The sequence below is a fragment of the Rhagoletis pomonella genome, unplaced genomic scaffold (assembly GCF_013731165.1).
Source record: "Rhagoletis pomonella isolate Grant_MI unplaced genomic scaffold, Rhpom_1.0 Rhpom_scaffold_00008, whole genome shotgun sequence".
Taxonomy (NCBI): domain Eukaryota; kingdom Metazoa; phylum Arthropoda; class Insecta; order Diptera; family Tephritidae; genus Rhagoletis; species Rhagoletis pomonella.
This window is the reverse complement of record NW_023458562.1, coordinates 45,210,827-45,232,552: the sequence shown is the minus strand read 5'-3', so window position 1 is coordinate 45,232,552 and position 21,726 is coordinate 45,210,827. Positions and strand designations below refer to the sequence as shown.

At 31.3% G+C, this 21,726-nt stretch overlaps 1 protein-coding gene across 1 annotated transcript in view; it reads left to right on the top strand.

The window, feature by feature from the left end:
* The first annotated feature begins 10,011 nt into the window (after positions 1-10,011).
* LOC118745314 overlaps positions 10,012-21,726 on the top strand; it is a 34,160-nt gene continuing 22,445 nt past the window's right edge. Inside the window, exons 1-3 of the mRNA XM_036478839.1 lie at positions 10,012-10,632; positions 14,405-14,557; positions 14,871-15,204. Coding sequence (XP_036334732.1) covers positions 10,340-10,632; positions 14,405-14,557; positions 14,871-15,204 — 780 coding nt within the window. The 5' untranslated portion in view covers positions 10,012-10,339. The remainder of the gene's footprint in view (positions 10,633-14,404; positions 14,558-14,870; positions 15,205-21,726) is intronic.

Below are 21,726 nucleotides of genomic sequence, written 5' to 3'. Positions count from 1 at the left end.
TTTCAGAATTTTATTGAAAAACAACCTATGTATCTCAGAATTTGGTTGAAGAACGCCCTATCTCACTTCAAAATGTATTGAAAATGTACTGATATAGGGCGTGTTTGAAACGAATTCTGAAAAGTTTTTTTTAAGACAGAGCGTTTTCGAGCTGGCTGCCGAGATAGATCGATCATCCACTCAGCAGTCGATATGCAACGCTAAAAAGTACTATGAAATGCATGAGGTATGGATATTTGTGGAGTAATCCAATAATCGCCAAAGAGCGATCTAAGATTAATTTTTGGATGAACCTATTTTTTATTGGGTATAAACAAGCCGAGTTGGCGCTACGCAATTCCAGTTAATACAATATTTTCTCTACTTGGCATTAGATTAAGACATTGCCAGCCGGAAATCGGGGCCATATTTATTTAAATCTGTGAAATATTACTAACAGCTAAAAATTTACCCTCCGATTTGTAAAAAAAAACTTTATGAAAAGTGCTTCATTATCACAAAAACTGTATTCAAATGTAGTTGCATTTTTAAATACTATTTAAACTTTTAATTTTTTAATTTACAGCTCAAAATATAATTTAGGCTAGTAAATTTAAAAGAAAATGCCAAAAAATATGTAGTCATACATGTATATATAAGCATTGTTTTGAAGCTTAGCAAGCGACTTAATGTTGATTAGAGAGAGTCACAATAAATACATATCGTTGCCCTAATATAGAATAGGGCCTTTCGAATCTGTTTGTTTCTTTACATACAGAGTAGTTATAAACCTTTATAGAAACTAATGTTCGCCAGTTACCATTTTCTTCATTACATTGATTTTTTATAAACACAGAAACAATTTTTTTTGACGCAGTTAAGACTTAAAATCCGATTAAATTTTTAGTGACTAATGTACCGACATTTGTACAAAGCCATATTTCGAAAGCAAATGAGTTAGGTCCTTTCTATATTAAGGTATATATTTATATTTAAGTATATTATTTACATTTATGCATGATGGTATTGTTTTAATATACAGATGTAAATATTTAATTATCTTTATGGATATTCTATGCTAAAAAGATGAAAATAAATAGGAACTATGTACCTAAATTTGAAAATTGTAAAATCGAGTGTTTATTTGCAAATATCAACAAAGTATAAAAGTGGGTCATAAATAAGTAATCACGCAAGAATAATTTTCCCGCAATTAGAAAACATCTGCGATTAAGATTCAGTAAAGTTTTATAACAACTAAAAACAAAAGGAGAGGAGTAATTTGTAAATTATACTAGGCGTGCTCGACAATAAATTTATCTCGGTCAGTTTTCAACTCTCAAGATAATTAAGGGCTTTCCAAAACGAGTAAAATCCACTTAAACTTGGTTTCGCATGCAGAACTTCTGCATGAGTATATCTTCGGTTCAACTGCCAGTGTTGCAACTGTAGCCACGTTTTACAATTAATTAGGAATATTGAAAAATTTGACCAGAAAATAACAAAAAACAAGTTCATGGAATGGTATATGAGTACAATGGCGTTTTGCTAGGCAGTTATAACTTTATAGTGGAAAAAGGACTTTGATTATTTATGATCTAGCAGGAAAATGGACGATATCGCAGAAAAAGCTAACAATTCTACTTACAATCTATGGTATGGGTATATAAGAAGATGGAATGATAAAGTGTATGAATTTTATAATGACGTGAACAGAGTCAAATGCAGTCCAGTATGTATGGAATATAAGATCGTTTAAATGTTCACCTCGACTTCTCACGTTAGCATGGATCTGAGTCGTCTAATTTTCAATGACTTTCTGCCTAAATCTGAACGATCGGTCGATTACGGTTTATTGGCATAGATCTACGACTTCAGGAAACACAATATAAGGGTATAAATCGTTCATGCAGTATGTGTTCACATCGTTAAGTAAATTTGGGCCAAGTCTGGGAATGGGCTGCCTCGGGCTTTCCTATACACTTTCACGGACCAAAGCGATGTCCTCAGCCGATATGGCGTTCCTTCGACCTATGGGTATTGATTAGGAAGGGGTTCACTAACGAGCACTCCTTTTGATAATCAAATTTTGTCGTTTGGGCGAGCAGCTAGATAATCATTTGGCATCAGTGACTGAGTAATAAACAACAGATTACACAGACGACGTCAAAATAGCCTGGATGACTTAGACCGCCAACATCTACCCGCGCCAATTGATAAATACTTTAACTACATATGTTAGAATTAAAAAAAACGTCAAAAATAAAATCATGGATGGTATTCTAAGGAAGCTGCGGCTTCGGGCTGCTCAAGCACCTTTTTCGAATACATATTAATGTAAGAAAACTTATAGATATCAAACGATTTTGTTATAAGCTTTCTTTGTAAAAAATAAAATAAAACAAGTAATTTTTATGCAAAAAACAAAACTGACTTTAATTCTCATATAAAAATTTAAGAGTACCGTTAATTTCTTCATGGCTCTAAGTCAAATTAGTATGAGACTACCTCTGAGGTACCAACTTTCCTTTAAAAAAGAATTATAGAAATCGGTTAACGTGGTCCAAACTTATGAGGTAATATATGTACATTAAAAAAATTATTTCCACGAATTGATAACATTCTCCTTTTTTTGAAGTCGGTTAAAAAAAGTTGTGATTTTTTAAAAGTCCTCAATTTCTTGTTATTACCTGTTACTGCTCCTACACCCAAACTTAAATGATTAAACCGATTCTGAATGCTTTAGGACAGTGATTGCCAACCTTTTCCAATTGGCGACCCACCTTTCCTTAAGTTAATACCTCCACGGTCTATCGATCCATGGTGGAGTAAAAGAGAAAGTTGCAGAAATAATACTAAGCAAACAATTTCATACAGTTTGAATATGATCACACCGTGCGACAAAAACCAATATACTTCAAAACACACGAAACAATCAATATACTCACGAAGCTATTTTAAAGCTAAGATTTAGTGAAACTGCGGTTTTAGTTTATCTCTCTGACGTCAGGATTTTTTAAAAGGATTTTCAAAAATATGATTACTTTAAAAATTATTAAAAAAAAAAAATTCAGCGCAATGTGGATTAGTAATATGGTTAGCAAATGAAAGAGAAAATTCTGTAGAACTGAACAAAATTAAGTCTCTCGCTTCACCAATAAAGTTGGCATGGCGAAATTCGAGGATATGATCTTGTCTTAGTCCTTAACATGAATTTTCTTCAAAAATACTTACTGCAAAATTTTCAAGGATATTCAAGAATAGAATTTGAAAAGGATAATTTCAATATCTATTCGTTTAAACTTTTTTAATTCTATAGATAATTCTCTTTTATATGATACCCACATTATTATTTTACATTGCACTGAGCTTTTGAATAATTTTTTGAAGTAATCATATCTTTAAAATTTCAAAGTCCTCTTAAGAAAAGTCCTGACGTCATAGAAAAAACAAAAAACGTAGTGTCAATATTTTTGGCCCTTAGTTTCGCGAATATATAATTTTTTTTGTGTGTACAATTTAAGGTCACGCGGTGTTACAGTTTAGCAAGTTGTTATCACAATCTATCAATATGTAAAGTTGCGGTTTTTAAGTAAGAATAGGACATTAATGAGATAATAGGGACTGTTTCAATTGAACTAACACGCCAATGTCATTATGATCTTATCTGATGGTTTATTCAATTGTTTCTGGTAGTTTTAGGATCGATTCGCGACCTACCCGCGATCCACCGTTCGGGAACCGATGCTTTAGGAGATTAACTTTCATACTAGCATCAATATTTGATTGCTCTTCTTCACAGTGGAATTCGTGAGTATCTCCTGACAAACGTTCTATACAATTTCAGCATTCCATATTAAGTCAAGCGATTTTTCAGATTAGGTTCCAATTGGAATCATGTCAAATAAAAGATAATATAATTAATTTCATGAGTTCTGACCCATTTCCAAAATTCAGATTCGCCATAAGCAAAGGGGCAGTCAACATTCATGCGATGTACTTTGTTTACATACGTATGAACATTTATGTATGTATGTATGCATATGTAAGTAAATAAACCAAATAAAATCGCTTGGCATTTTAATTATCTGAAGGTTACACGCTGTGCCATTAAAAATGTAAACAAATATGCAGACGACCCGCCCACCAGTGTTGCCAACTTTTGAGTTTCAAAAAGCACCAAACCTTGGAAAAAAGAGCATTTTACCGCACTAAAAGCACTAAATTTTTTTTTTAATCAAAAGATACTTTGATACACCTTCATGCTTACGAAGTAATACCGAAGTACTGCACATTAAAACTGGTATATCACAATCGAATCGCAACAAACGAAATTAAATTTTGAAGGGGAAGAGTAATAATACCCTAAGTAGAAATGAGCAAAAAAATTTGTTGTTTTATAATAAACCGTGTTTTTACACTTAGAGGTAAGGATATCTCAAAATTCTGACGTGGTAGAGAAATTCTGCAGCCAGATTTGGGTTCAGCACCGAAAAATCTACAAAAATCGATGAACTCAGGTGGCAAAAAAAGTTAAAATTTTTCGAACTGTGTAATCAATCAATAATCAAGAAAATAAAACAATAAATATCTAACCTATCAGCGTGCTAACATTTTCAACGCGGAAACAATTTAACAAGAACGCAAGACTGTGGGTTTGCAACTTCATCTTTTTACACCCTTTTATTAGCTTCACCTGTATGTTTGTATGTATGTATGTTTGTAACCGACTCCTTTGGACTCGATTTTGACCCACTTTAAACGTACAGATTTAATTCAAACTTTGTACACTTATCAAGAATCAGCGACAATATAATAATTTCATAAATTTATCTCATTATCCTGATTAGGATCGCCAGGATTAAATAATTTCCTCACACAGCCTCTGTGTGAGAGCAAGTGAGACAACTACGCTGTTTGCGCATGCGTACCGTCTACTTACTTTCCGACTCGAGCACTCGGCTTATTAGTGTTAATATATTCTATCCCTATCAGTTGCACAGTTGGCCAAGCGGGCTAAGGCGCAAGTCGTAGGCGCGAGACAACGAACTTACCAGACATGATTTCAAATCCCGTCTATGGCTGAAAATAAATTATGTAACGCTATCTTCCACTGCTTGACCGCGGTACTGATATTAATTGCAAAGATGAATTTGGCAATACGCCACTTCTTTTAGCAGTAGAAAATAATCATTTCGATGCTGTACGAGCATTATTCATTCGCGGAGCCGATTGTGAATAAATATAGTTTAAAAAAACTAAAAAACACGCTTTCAAAGCATATCAAACTAAAAAGTAAAAAATAAACATAGTTTAAAAAAAAACTAAAAAACACGCTTTTAAAGCATATCAAACTAAAAAGTAAAAAATAAACATAGTTTAATAAAAACTAAAAAACACGCTTTTAAAGCATATCAAAAACTAAAAAGTAAAAAATAATTCTTAATATAAGTTGAAAATAATAATGAACAAAAATACTAGTATTATTGTGAAAAAGTGTGGGTTGCTCGATAGACGAAAAATATGGCAAAGAGCGCCCCACGCTTTTTCCCAATATTAGTATTTTTTGTTCATTATTATTTTCAACTTATATTAAGAATTATTTTTTACTTTTTAGTTTGATATGCTTTAGAAGCGTGTTTTTTAGTTTTTTTAAACTATATTTATTACTAATCATGGCTTGCATTTTAATGCATTTAAATTTGTAGATTCTTGTAAATTCAGAAATTTTAGTTCAGAAAAAAGCACTAAAACGGGCACTAGGCACTAAACCATTTTTTTTGGCGTTTTAATTTTCAAAAAGCACTAAATCTAGTGCTTAAAGCACCAAGTTGGCAACTATGCCGCCCACAACAATATTCTCTATATGCATTAGCTGTCATTTGCTCTTGCGCGGAGTCACGCGCCACTCATAACAATCAGCGGTCGCTTAAGGGCTGCGAGAATCCATACCCGTGGGGGGTAATCGCGATCGAGCGACGATCACTTGTTGCACGCCACCGAATTCGCAAGCGTTGTGTTGTAGAATGGCGTGACATCATTGCTGGGAATTAATGGGAAACAAAAATTGAGAAAAATATTCATGTGCACTTACATACATATGTGTATAAGAATAATGAGAATTTGATTTTTAGAATAAAATCAGTAGTTGGCTACAGTGAACTACACTCAAAATAATAAAATAGATTTCCACGAATTCTAGCAAAAATTTGTCGCCACATAAGAGTACATATTTTATTGTTTTGTGTCTCCTACGTAGCATCTGGCGGATCATCGGATCTTTAGCTTGCATACATATATGCATTAGGGTGGTCTAAAAAAAAAGAAAAGTCGAAATTTTAATGCGGCCACCCCCTAGGGTTCTTCTATACCGAAACAAACATACCCATTGTTTTTTTTTTGGAATCAAACAATTTTTTAGAGAGTGCTCAAAACGCTCCAATTTTTCAATGTATTTTATATGGCATGGTAGACATGGTATAGTGTTCTTGAAAATCAATATTTTCGAACGGAAAACTCTAGTTATCTTCAGGAAACTTCGAATAATAATAACCAATTGTTTATTTAACCATTTTTTAATACTAAACAGTTTTTGTGTAAAATATATTTACCATGAAAAAGTGGTTAAGTAAACAATTGGGTATTATTATTGGAAGAAAAGTTTTTTTTCCCCCATATAAAATACATGGAAAACTTCGAGCGCTTCGAGCACTCTCTAAAATTTTTTTGATAAAAAAAAAAAAAGGGGTATATTTTCTTCGGTATAGAACAATTCTAAGAGGTGGCGGCATTAAAGTTCCGACTATAAATTTTTTTGTTTGACCACCCTAATATGCATGTGTGCACAAAATAAGTCTGCTATTGTAGTACGAGAATATTTGGCTTCCACGCCTTGGATCAACATCACAAATCGTATAAAAGTGTCCGCACTTGATGGCGTTAATTTGTTGCAAGTGTTTTTGCTTTTGCTAGTTTTCTCTTTAAATTGTCGATCGCGCTGAGATCATTTTGTTTAAATTACGATTCGTTGCGCAAAGTGACACAAATGTTTATTCGCCGGCTCACAGTTAATTTGAAATGACGTTTTGAATGCTTTCGATTAGTTTGTCATAATTATAAGCACCCAAAATATTGAAATTTTTAACAACTAATTTTTTATTATTTAATTTCAGGTTTTTTTTAACAAAAATAGAGTTTATTCTTAAAAAACACTGTATATATCCAACTTTCAAACTTTGTGCGATATTTAAGGAAAATTCAACAATTTTTCGTAAAAATTTCGAGCTTTTTAATTTGCTTAGACAGATTTGGCGTATGTAGTTTAGAAGCTCATTCAATTTTAGTACAATAAAATGCAAGTTTGGAGTAGCTGGGCTTACCGTTCATTTTTGGAATTTTTTTCCACATAAAAAACTAAAATAGATGAAAATGCACAACACCGTCAGCAAAAAAAAAAAATGTAAAAAATCAACGGCAAGTCCTATTTACTTTAGACCTGCACTTTTTTATACTAGAATTTGATGGGCTGAAAACTACATATTTAGGTACTCAAAATCTTTCTAAGAAATCTAATTAAAAAGTTCGACATTTTTAAAAACTTTGTTTATTTTTTGTTTTAATATTCCACAAAGCATGAAACTTGGATTTATATATTGTTAAAACTTGTCAATATGTGGTGCGCTCATAATTATGACACGGTGAATTTTTTAAAGGTGCAGTTACCTTTTAAAAGAAAATTCTTCAGCCTTCAAAACGAGTATTTTTTAGATTTTTGTTATCAGTTCTAATTTTTGCGGCCAAAAATGCATGTGAAGAAGAAAACTGCCAGAAAACGCAATGGGGATTAATAAAAAGTCTTTAGTATTAAAAATTTTTAAATAAATAATTGGGTATCAACAAGTTGTTTTTTTCTCATATATAACACATGGAAAACTCTAAGCGCTTTGAACGACTTCTAAATATTTTTTTATTTCAAAATAAAATATGGGGTTATATTTTTTAGATATAGAACAATCCTATTGGGTGAGAGCATTAAAATTCCGACGTATTCTGTTTTGGACCGCGATAAGAGTACCACAGTTCCAAGAAAGAAGAAAGCAATCGCCGGTCCGTGAGATGCCTCAGCAAATCTTTATATCTTTATACCCACCAGGTAGCCCTTTAGCCAAGATAGGTAGGGATTTGAAAACGAGATCGGAATAAAACCACGCCTAAACATACTAGCAAAAAAGTAAATTTTGCCAAATTATAATAAAATGTAAGCATTTCAATAACAGCTGCACCAATTTCTAGCCAATTGGGTGGTTACAACAATCTTCTTTTCTCACTAAGCAAGGCAGCAAAATTTGTTTAAATTTGGAAATACCTAAGCCGACTTCCTATATAACGGAAATTTGTTATTCTAAATTAGCTATACGTCGCACAGTGGGGCAAAAAACGTTGCTATAGACAAATCAATTTTGAGAGCGCAACTATGAACCGATTTTAAGTCTCTTTTTTTTAATAAAAGATAGATAATTAAATTTCGCGTCGGTCTATCCATGGCGATTTTTTAAAAACCTCTAGTTTTTTATTTGGTTATTTTGAAAAATGAAAGAAAAAAACATAATGGAACATAATTGAAATTAATTTCAAAAGCCTGCAATTATTTAAAAAATGATTCCTTAACATTTTTCCATAGGATGCATTTAATTAAAAAATGTTTTTAATTTGATATCTATACAGATATATATTTTGAAAACTGTTTTTTTTTTTTTATCGAAAAACTCGAGAACAGCTGTACCGTTATTTTTGAAATTTTGGATATCGAATCTAGACCCCCAAAGGATGATAATAGAAGAAAAATAATTTCGATATATGAAGGGGCGTGGCACTTGCCAAACAAACTGAAGTTTTCACACAAAATATCTCTGGAAGTAATCGTCGCCAAACTCATGGAAAAAATGGGAGTTATTGAAAAAGAGGGCGTGGCACCTCCCACCCAAACTGAATTTCTCACATTAGAATGTGTATTTGGCGAGAGAAACTCAGTTTGTATGGGAGGTGCCACGCCCCCTTTTTCAATAACTCCAATTTTTTCCATGAGCCCATACAGCCCATAATATCTCTCTTGAATACTCTAAGGATGTCGCTGTCGATTGTTTTCCGCAGTATCAGATTAAGGAAGTCATACGATGGAAAACCCCCGCCTCATTTGGTATTGACCGGCGCGAAGAGATAGAGCTGGTGGTGTTGTCGGAAGTCATTGTAAAACGATCTGGCTACATTTAAGCTAAACACATTTATATGTAAACACCAGATTACACAATATGCAAGCATAGATATATGAAGCAGGCCTCGTAAGTACATATACATACATACATATGGGGAAGAGCCTGTGTAGTATAATGAATTAAGTTAAATGCCGACTTACTATGTTCGCTTTATATTTATTGTGCATATAATAGTAGTTCCCAGAATTATATCATTTTATCTCTGCAGAGCAGTAAAATCATAACGAAATTATTTTGGGTATTTATCAACAAATTAATTTACCAGATACAAAAGCCAACACAACAGGTGATTAAAAAATAAAATAAAATAAAATAGAAGACTAATATGGAACCCGCGCTAAGTGAGATGTTTATCATTTGTTTATAAACAACTTGATAACAAGTTGCTATAAAATATCCCCATACACACATACGTATGTAAGTAAAAATTTAAGTATCAAAAACAGAGAGGGAGCTTCAGTGTGTGGTAGAGAGATTGGATGAGCGAATATTTCTCTACGATTTTATATAAGTCATACATAAGCAGGCCTATTGGAACTGCTGCGATCTCGCTTATCATTCGATGAGCTCTTAAGCCAACTGCTCATTCAAAACAAACAGCGCTCTGAGCAAACCATCAAATACATTTGTATGTATAGTAAATATTATATTTTGTCATTTTGCTCTCTGTTTGCAAAGTTCAGCTGTGCAAATTATTTGTCAGCACAGATACTCATAAATATTTTACGTTTATTATGGCAAAAAATTAAGCAAACTAAAAAATTTATAGCAAAGCTAATGTCGCATTCAGTTGAGTTTGTGATCGCGTGTCGTAAAGGCGTCGATGTTGGCGAGCGCGCAACGATGTGATGTGTGCGACTTAATTTTGGAAATTTCTTTTCGCTAAAAAAGCAAAAAAAGAAAACCCAAAAATTTAGCAGCTTAAAATGCGGCATTAAAGTGAAGCAAAAATTTTATCAAAGTAAAAGAAGTGTTTAGACAAAATTAAAGTAATTTAAAGTTAGTGACCTAACTTCGCGACTGCGTTGGCGCGATCGGTACTTTGTCACCACTGCTCGTCCCGTTCTCACTTTCTACGCATTTCGAAAATGTTATACGGTCTGATACAGTTATCGTGGTTCGAAGCCACCACTGCCGCCTTGCCATTTATCACTGTCGCTTTGCTACAATTGCTAAATGTGTTTCTAACCGATCAAACAGCGCGTAAAGTGAAGGCGGCCAGTGAGTTAAGTAGCGCGTCAAATTTGTTAGCCGAAGATGGCACAACACCAACAAAAACAACAACAAAAACAACAGCAGCAGCAACTAATGGAAAAACAACAGCGGCCAATAGCGCAGCGAATGGAAAATTGCAAAAACAAAAGAGTGAATATTGTGAAGAGTAGGTGTCGGATTACAAATACATTTTAATATTTGATCAATAATAACTAAAATTTGCAGTCGCAGCATTTGCCGGCATTTTAAGCAATGAAAATATTATTAAGAGTGTAATTTTTCTGAAAAGATCGCATCTTAAGGGAGAAAGTAATATGTGTGTGTAGTAGGGTGGTCCCTAAAATATCCATATCATGGGCAGCCCTTCATTTAAAGCTACGTACAAAATAAAGGCCTCTATGAAAATAAAAAAAAATTAAAAAAAAAAATTACGGAACGCTACCCAGCACAGTGGTTCACCCGAAATTTACTTTACTTTACTAAGGTCTACAGCCCACAATTCTTGCCGAATTTCAATTTTTATTTTGTAACTAAACTTTTAAGAGGTTTAAGGACCTACTTTTTATAATTAGTATTTCTTTATATTTATTTTATATTTATTTTTTTAACGCAGAGAAAGTAGCAATTTTGAAGAAAAACGATTCTCACGTTCCTGTTATTGAATGTTATATAATAAAAACTGGATAAGTTTAAAAAGAAATACTTTTAATATTAACGACTTATTCAAAAGTTTGTTAAAGCTAATTTTGCGCAAGCAATTTAAGTGAAAAATGTTTTTTTTTTTTTAAATTTATAAATGTGTCTTATGGTAGATTTAGACACGAAAAACGAAACGAAACGAAATGAAAAAGTGTTATACTAAAATTTTCACCAAAATTTAAAAAAATATTTAAAGGCCATACACTTTTTTACACCCTACGTTTTTCACAGGTTTTAGTTGGATATACATATTAAAATACATCTTCACTAAAATTTTGAGAGTGTTACTACCAAAAACAGCGGTGTTATGCCACATTTCAAACGCCCTATCCGTATGCATGATTTGATTTTTTTATGTTTTTTGCTTCTATAAAATAAAAAATTTGTTGGTTAGGGCCATTGAATTAAGGTAAATATATGCAGTTTTAAAGCTCATTGAATTTTTATAAAGTGCAAGTTTGAAGCGGGTAAGAATTTACGTTGATTTTTAATATTTTTTTTTTTACTGAATTTTTGTTTTTTGCCGCTTCTGTAACTGAAATGTGCACGAAAGTTAGACAGAAATTATTAAAAATCAACGCAATTTCTTAACCATTTAAAAGTTGCGCTAAAATTTAATAGGCTATAAAACTGCAATTGGAGATCCGGCTACAATTGTAGGCTGTAGACCTTGTTAAAAAGTAAATTCCGTGTTTGAAAAAAATAATTTTTTTTAATCGCGAAAATTCAAAAAAATTTTGACTTTAACTAGCTATAACTTAGCGGGTCTAAGAATTTGTGTTGTAGACTTTTCTCAATTAAAAATAAAAAAATTCTAGTATTCTTTGTTAGAGGCGAAAAAATTATATAAGAAATATATATGTGTAGTTTTGTCTTGTGTTTGTGAATAGTTACTAATTTACATACAAACTTGCATACCTTTTAAATGAATATTCAAGTGGGATACGTGCTTTCCATGTGAACATTTCATCCCCATACATTATGACGTATGCATCTATAATCAATCTGGAATGACACAAAATGCGGTGAAAATAAGTAACATATAAATACATATGTATATTATTGAAAAGGAAATAGGAATGTGTTTTAAAAAACATAGAAAAAATAAAACAAAATAAAACAGCATATACGAAAAAAATTGTATAATCGTTTTAGTAAATAAAATCGCTCGCGAGAAATACGAATTTTATGGGCACAGACCAAGGCATATTAAATAGGCAGAAGCATTAGAGCAAAAACAAAATTTACACACATGTATATTGTTGTTGCTTCTGGCGTCGAAAGCGTCAAAAAGGTAGTATATATATACAGTATATATATACATATGTACCATGTGAAATACAAACAAAAATTGAGTTAGAGAAAATTGTATATAAAAAAAAAACTAAAAATAAAAATGCTGCAACTTCTTTCTTGGTAAATTTGTTTGCTTCCAGAAGTATCGATCCATCTTTTGTAAAAAAAAAGGTTTAACTTGCAAATAATTTTTGACAGTTCAGAATTTTGTAAAAACAAATTACCAAGATTTAACATTTTAGAGACCAAATAGTTCGGGGGAAAAAATCAAATTAGTTGCTCTACCGCTACTACCTGTTCAATATGCCTTGTCCCACACTTTACAAGCGTAAATTAAAAGTGCAGTGAGCAGTGCAAGTGATTAACAAGACTTCTAAATGCCTGAGTCATGCGATTATTTTACAAACTTAATTGATAAGATTAGAACATTTTTATGAACTTTCCCCTCCTCCAGCAACAAGTAATACTTATACAAAATTATCAAGCCTAAAGTACTATTTTAAACGTTTTTGTGTTGCTTTTTCTTGATTTTTGTGGTGTTCAATTTATTTTATCTACGTTTTGTGAATTTGTTCTGTTTCTGTCGTATGCGTGTTTCTGTGCAATACATTTACCACCTAAAGAAGCTCTTTAAAAATACTGCGCCTTTAGCTCCAACATTAATAATTTGCTATAAATTGATGTTGAATTAATACATACATAAATACATATGTATATATTTATGTACACGAAAAAACTTAGTATTGGTGAACGACTTGTTTACACTCATTCTTTTTCTTTAATTGGCGTCAGTTTGTCCACACATTTTGCATAAGAAAATAAGTAAGATGAAGAATTACTTACAAATCCCCTTATTTCATTTTAACCGTTATTTTACATTAATAAATTTGCGATTTTAAGACAATACGCCCCACAGTGGTACAACATTTATGGACATAAAACAGGGAAAAAACGACTCCCACTTAAACCTAACCTAATATTGAGCTTTTGTTTTCTTATATTTATTAAAATATTTGGTCGTCTACACTGATTTTTTCTTTATTTGGACAAGTACATAAATAACATACATACCTATATTTATATGAATCTACCAAAAAAAACAAAATCAATCAAAACAAAAGTTATCAGAAGAACACATTGCTCAGTTGAACAAAAGTCGTAATAATAAAATTTTATAACTAACAAACTTAAATTTTTCATATATTTTTTTTTTGTAAAAAAGCAAGAATTGACAAGAATCTGTTATAATACATTTTTCTTATTCAAATATTGCTTTATAAGGCTAAGCCATCCAAGTGTAAACACTGAATGTTAAAAAAACTGAATTTATTCCGCTGAAACCCCACTGTGCGCCGGTTAACAATTTAGTTTTTTTTAATTTTTTGTGGTGGTGTTGTACGTTTTTTTGAAATATCAATACTTCTTATATTTGTAAAGGTTTTATTTATCTTAAACGCCCTCTTCCTAAAATACTTTTTTATTTTTCGCTAAAATCGTATTTTTTCCGTTGAAACAAATTCAAGAGGGGTAAATTGAAATTAATGCTTTCACTTAATTAAATTTTTGAATAATTACTTTTTTCATAAAATCAGTTAACCTATGTATGTGTACATATAAATATATAAACTTTTTTATAAATTGTATTTTTCTTTACAAATAAAATAAACAAATATGTATGGGCATAAGGCAGAAGCAAGAACATTAAATTCAATGAAATCTTTATTGTGTATGGTTGCGTTCAGTAAAAACAATGTTGAAGACATTTTTTCACTGAAAAATTGCAAAGCAGCACACGATTAAATGTATCTTCCAATGCATTTTTATTTGCATACATACATGCATACATATCTACACACCATTTGCATTTGTATACTCATTATTGTTCGATATCGCTTTTTATGTGCCACGCCCATTTTTTGTGTGTGTTTTGTTTCGTTTTCCAGCTCCATAACAATTATACCTTCAGCGCCGGTGTGTACACCATCACCACCATCATCTGCACGTAATTCCATCAATTTGTTACAGAACCAAAATGGCAACAATCCCATCATCATTCCACATACGCCCTGTCTGCCCGAAATACTCAGTGATGAATAGTAAGTGTTTGTGTTTGTTTGTATTTGTCTACATTTTAATTAGTGGATATGGGTGTGTTTAAAGTTTTATTGAAGGTTCATTTAAATCTTAATTGCTACAAATTAATTGAAGTGATTATAAGCATTACACAAGTAAACAAATGCTGCATTTAAGGTTAATCGAATACGCTATTTTTATAAAAAAGTATGAGAAATTGGAAACTAACGAAAACTTTTAAATTATAAGAAAATTTAATTAAAATAATAAATTTAAATAACGCCGTACATGCATGTAATAAATTATTATTATTAATTTCTCTCCTGCACACCACAGTCACGAGGATGAAGATACACTTTCGCTGGAGAATCTCTTTCCCTGCGATCAGAGTGAAATTTACGCATCAAAGAAGATCAGCTTCATCATTGACGAGCTAATACAGACCGAAGCGAATTATGTGAATAATTTAAGCAAAGGCCTGAAGAATTATGGTGAATTGGATGCGCGTGCGGATGCGCCCGATGCGCTCAAAGGTGCTGACAATCGCCAAAGGCTGCTGGGCAATGTCGAGGATATTTTGGCGTTACACGAGCAACAAATCCTGCCGCTAATGTTGCGCAATCAACGGGACTTGAAGGCTTTGTTCGATGAGTTTTCCGTGTTTTTCGACGTGAGTATGAATATTTAGTAAAGTAGATTTATTTTTTAAATAAAAATGTAAAATTGGGTAGGTAGGGCATTAGTGATGAGATCCAATATACTATATAAGTAATTATGTATTGTGATAGTTTAAATTATTGGCTAGTATTACAGATATGCATACTTCATTATATTTGAAAAGTTCAAGTACAAATTCTGCAAATAATATCGTTGTGCAAAATTATAATGAAATGCATGCAAATAAAATATTGTATAGCACCGGCAAGTGGGCAGCGCTCAACAGGTGGAACGAATGAGAACAAAATTTCATGAAAAGCAAACACATAAATCCAACAGGTGTTAAACAGAAATCTGAGGCTAAATGTTTGCGAATAGAGAAAATTGTAAAAATTATGGATGCAAAGAAAATTAAAGAAAAATTATAGTGGAAGTTAACTGTCGCGGGTGTAGGTAAATTTTCTTCTTCTTATTGAATAGGGTACCTGATGCCTGATTGTTCGCTATAATTGCTGACCTGATATGGAGTATATGGGTTATTGCCCCAAATAAGCTTAAAAAGTAAGAAAATCACGTATTTTTAAATTTATATTTTGCATATTTCAGTGCATCAAATTACCACACTCCCAGTTGCCAAAATACAGTAGAATTATCTCTGACAATCAATCAAAACAATTTGCTTACAGCAAAGATGACTTACTTTGCCTACATATGAATGCATTAGGGTGGCCCTTAAAAACATCAACATTTAAATTTTGTGTGGGACACCTATTTATATTGTTTCAGCACGTGCAAAGTAAAACCAACTACCCAAAATTTCAAAATTAACAGGATTTAAAAATTTTTATATTAAAAAAAAAAATTTATATTTATAAAATCGCAAATATTCGAAAAAATTCTGGTAAAATCTGATAAATTTGACATGCTATTGAATGTTATCTCTAAATTAATCCACTAACATAAACTTTGTTGCCGTTCATTTGGCGATTCTACCGAACCGATTTCAAAACCCAGAACACCATTGGAAAGGTATTTGTTATGTAGATGAGACGAGTTTTTATGCTTTCAAAATTGGTTGAAGATTACGGCCAAAATCGTCATTTAAAAATGTCCGTATTTGCGCATATGTAGTTGTTTTGTTGTTGCAGCCTGTTCGTTTTTTTTAAGTAATTCGTATTTAAAATTAAACTTTGTGATAAAGATTAAAGTGATGATGAAAAAATAAATGATAAAAACGATGAAGACAAAATAGTGAAGGCAAATTTGAAGATAAAGACGAAAACGAAAAAAATTAGAAATACAGAAGAATTAGGGCAACTGAAAGGTTAAACATTTTTTGAAATATTTCGATAGGATTCGAAATAAATTCAGTTATAAAAAATGTAGTTATCGAAAGTTATCAAGCTACCGAAATTTATCGAATTATCGATGTTTATAGTTAACGAGATTTATCGAGTCATCCATGTCTATTGAGTTATCGCGCCATATCGAATTATTCGAATTGATCAATGTTTATTGAGTGGTCGTGGTTTATAGACACAGGAAATTAGTTTACGGAAATTACGGAGCAATTAAAACTTGTGGGACTATCTAAATTTTCTAAGTTTATGAAATTTATCGAGTTATCGATATTTATTGAATTGTCCTTATTTATAGGGTTAACGAAATTTATCGAGTTATCGTAATGCACCGAATTCTTTCAACCTATCGAACTATTGATATTTACTGGTTTACTGAAATTTGTCGATTTTCAAGATTTATCGAGTCATCGAAATTTCAATGTTATATTAGTTTATCGAGTTGTCGATTTTCAAGATTTATCGAGTCATCGAAACTTCAATGTTATATCAGTTTATCGAGTTGTCACTATTTATCGAATTTTATCGTGTAATGAGTTACCGTAATTTTTCGATAGCTTTCGATCTATGGAGCTATAAAAATAAGGCGAGTTGTAGAAATTTATAGAGTTATTTAAAGTTTATCGAGTTATCGATTTTTATTGAGATATATATACATGTTTGAGTTATCGAAATTTGTCGAGCCCTCGAAACGCACAGTTATCAAAGTTTATCGAAAATAGTCGAGTTATCGAATTTTTTTCAGTTAGAATTAGCGATACGTATCAAATTATTGAAATTTATTGACAAACCGGAATCTGTTGGGTCAGTTCCAGGTCCTGCCAAAGTCTTCCAAAGACCTTCAAAGATATAAAAAGTTGTAGGTACGTTTTAGTTCCAAAGCGAGAGATTTTTCGACAAGTAATCTTGTACCTTATTAGTTAAGCGACGTGCTAAGTTAGAAAACCTATCCAAGGTCTTAAAAAAGGAATTTAGACAGCTGGTCAAAGTAAATTTTTTTTTCGAATTTTCGCAATTTATAAAAAATTGTAATTTTCCCAAACCCCTAAATTTTTTTATTTTAAAAATTTTCGTGAATGTCTTTGTTTTGTACGTATAGAAAAATAAAGTGGCGCCCCATACAAAATTTACATGTTGATATTTTTAGGGATCACCCTAATGTCTACGTACATAATGCTAAGAGCACGCAATATATGTACTGAAATAAAAAAAATGCTGCTAATGCTTTTAAAATAGAAAACCAGAAAATAAGACAAATTCATACATACATTCCTAATGCGCCTAAAGAATTAGCAGACAGCAAATGTCAATAAGCTGTATGAAAATTAAAAATCCTTGAACTGATCACAACAAATCCAAGCGGTCAAATGTTGACAGATGTTTTAAGTAGCCGCAAAAACGGTGGAACGAAAAAAAAAATTGAAGGAAATTTAAAAAGTAAATAAGTAGACTATAAAAAATGTTGGCGAAAATCAGTGTTTAACTAAATAGCAGAATATCTTAATGAATAGCTTCCTTAGTAATTAGCACTTTTGAGCTTTATTTTGACGGAACTTTGTCAAAACCTCGTAACTCAGAAATCACTTCTACCTTCTATCTTGTGAAATTAATTCAAAATAGGCCTTAAAATACAATGATGGCTTAAGATTTAAACTTAGTTATGTACAAAATACTCAATATTTAATATTCAGATCAAAAAGTTAAAAAAAAAAAAATAATTGCTAATAAAGAGTTTATTGTTAGAGAAATACGATGTTTCGCCATGATTTGTAATTCTTGTAATTTGCATTTTGGTTTAAAAAAGTAATCCTTATTAACATTTGCAGTCTTTCTTTTTTTGAATTTTATTTTCTTCCGCTTTTGTTTGTACCATCACCTCAATGAGTCAGTGCGTCATTCATAAATTCCTAGTACTTACGCACATTGCATTCAAAATGTAGTCAATCGAAGGTGGGTAATAAGGAGAGAATGAAAAAAATATACACTTTTATAAAAATTAAAAAGTAAAAGCGGCTGACGTTGTCTGTTGCATAAGTTATGAGGTTAAATTTGGTATTCACAGCCGCTTTGCGTGAATTGAAAGCCTTTAAAGGGTTTCAGACTTTCGCTCATATTCATAGAGAGGAGATCATCATTGCTGGATAAGACTTATTATTGCCAAGGAAATTTTATTTAAGAAAAAATTAAAGAATAACTTTTCTGATGGTATCGTAAGAGAGTTGGGGATTCAAAGTAAAAGTTTAGTTTTATTAGCGCACCTTTTTACTATGCCCGATTAAAAAAGGAAAACAATTCACTACTTTTTTTTTTTAATATTTCTCTTTCTGACTCAGAGGGCAATCAATAACATTTTCATGCGTTATAAAGTGTACGTCCAGTCGATGTTTATTTTAAAGCCTAGTTGGGAACAGCGAACTTTTTACAATATCGGTAACTATTTTTTAAATATTTTATTTTTCGCTAATATTTTATAAAAATATGGTTAATTCTACAACACAAACCCTAAAAATCAGAGTTCCAAACCTTATTAAGTTCTATTATTTAACCTTATTTGAATATGTTACCTTCAGCATAAATTGGATGCGATAAAAGTGAATTAAAAAGTTATTCATATTCATTTATGAGAGTAAAAAATAAAGTATAAAAAATAAACTGTTGCCAATAAAAAAATAAAATAAGGGAAAAAATTAAAAATAATATATCAAAAATGCAATATCGAGCATCAAAAAATATTCAGAAAATTGCTTAAAATATGTACATACATATATACACATATGTACATACATATGTATGTATGTACACATACTATGGTGGTAAAAAGTAAAGTCGGAATTTTATTGCTCTCACAACCTAGGATTATTCAATAGTTGAGAATTAATAATTTTCGGTCGGAGAACTTTGTGTTTCTTCAGAAAACTTCCAATAATAATACCCAATTTTTTATTTGACCATTTTTTAATATTAACTATTTTTCTAGGGGACGCATAAAAAATGCTAGATTTAAAAAAAATTCTATACCATATTCACGATTTTTTTTTCCCCATATAATATACAAGAAAACTTTTGAGCGCTTTGGACGACCTCTAAATACTCTTTTATTTCGAAAAAAAAACTAGGGTATATTTTTTTCGACAAATAACAATTTTAGCGGGTGAGAGCACTGAAATTCGGATTTAAATTTTTCACATGCACTTTTGGACAAACCTAATGTATACTCATATTTGGCAAATTTTCAAATATTTTTCGCAACTTCAATCCATTTTGCTTGTATTGTGAATATATGTACATATTTAATTGTTAATCGTATAATTAATTTGCTACTTTTCTTGACTTAACCTCTTGCATTTTATTAATGTTCAAAAAATTGTGCATTTGTTTGATGACTGTAGAATTAGTCATTTGAATGTATTTTGAAATTTAAATTGTTCTACTAAATTTATTTGAATCGACTGCTTGAGAATAAATAATTGCTATGTATGTAAATCTAGTGACATTAGTCAGTGACGGGACTTTTTCTATGCATAGATATGATGTTAAGCACTGGCAAAATAAATTTAAATAATAAACAAAATATTGTATAAAAACATGTTATAGGGGGTTTTTGGTATGAGGAATCCATTTCTGTAATTATATATTTCTTAAAACTTCCACCAGGGGGCCCAACAGGGAACATTTTCACGTTTTCTTCAAAACTTATTTTCGCAATTTGCCACACTTCAAATTGATTTAGACCCATAGTTTCTTTGGCAAAAATATTCAGAATTACACATAGAATTCTACCATGCCATACGCGCATAGTAAAAAAATAAACGACCCGCCCTAATGTGAATGCCTACAATTGAACTAAGAAATTTGTGCCTGAGCATAGGGGCTATCCTTTGGGATGGGAATGATTTTAACTTACCGAACTTACCTAATTCTTCTTTGAACAAGTAAATAACGGCCTTTCTTGATATATGTATTAGTTTCACAGAACTTCTTAATCCAATTATTTTCCCAACATAAGTCCAGGTTTTATAAACAAGTTTTTTGATTTTTGATATCAGCAACGCGAGCAGGGGCGTTTAAAATTTTTCTAAAAATTCTGAATAAAAATTTAAAAATTTTTGTGTGTAATTACAAAAGTTTGTTGAATTTTTAAAATTTTTGTACAGAGTTTGAAATGTGGATTTATGTGATGCTTATAGACTTTTGTAAAAAAATTGAAAACATTAAATTAACAAAAGAAAAGTAGCCAAAACTGGTTAGAATGTCACTTATCTTAATGAGATGACCACAAGTGTATGTACGTATAGACATTTATAATTTTCTCCTGATTTATCATTTTTGGCAAGCTAATCTATAGAAAAGCTACTTATAAAATTATTACAAATGTACTCATAGTATATATTCACACATATCTATGTAATTGATTCAAGCAAATACTTTTATACAAAACATACATATGTATACACATACACTCATGTACATAGATATTTAATGAAAATACTCGTACATGAAATTGTGCGCCAAAACTGAAAATGCCACTCGATGATACGTCATGGGTATAATTAAATCTGTAAAAAATGTTAAAACGCTTATTAATGCACTGTACCGCCATATGCATGTATATACGGTAGCGGGCAGACAATTAGGGACGCGACATTTTAACAAGTTTTAGCAATTTTAATTTTTTTTACTTAATAGTTGTTACTATTTTTTTTTTTAAGTATGGGACACTTATCAAAAAAAAATCATGTAAGTCAGAATTCCAAATTTTGTACAAGATTTATAAAAATTCTACGAATTTCAACAAGTATTCATGAAATTTTCAAATTTTTAATCCAGAATTTTTTATATGGAACCCCTGATTTTTATACCCGAGCGCACTTGTGCACAAGGGTATATTAATTTTGTTCACATAACGGTTGTTTGTAACAGCCAAAACGAATCGAGATAGATATAGACAAATGTATACATAAATGATCAGGATGAAAAAAGAAATCGATTAAGCCATGTCTGGTATTTGGTATGTAGGTTTCCCTTAATCCAAGGTAGGTTGGTATTGAAAATGGGCGAAATCGGACTTTAACCACGCCCACTTCCCATATAACGGTAATTTCCAGAAATACGAAAACTGCGATATTTTAGTAACTAATGAAGATAATTCACTCAAAATTGATATTTACAATAATTTT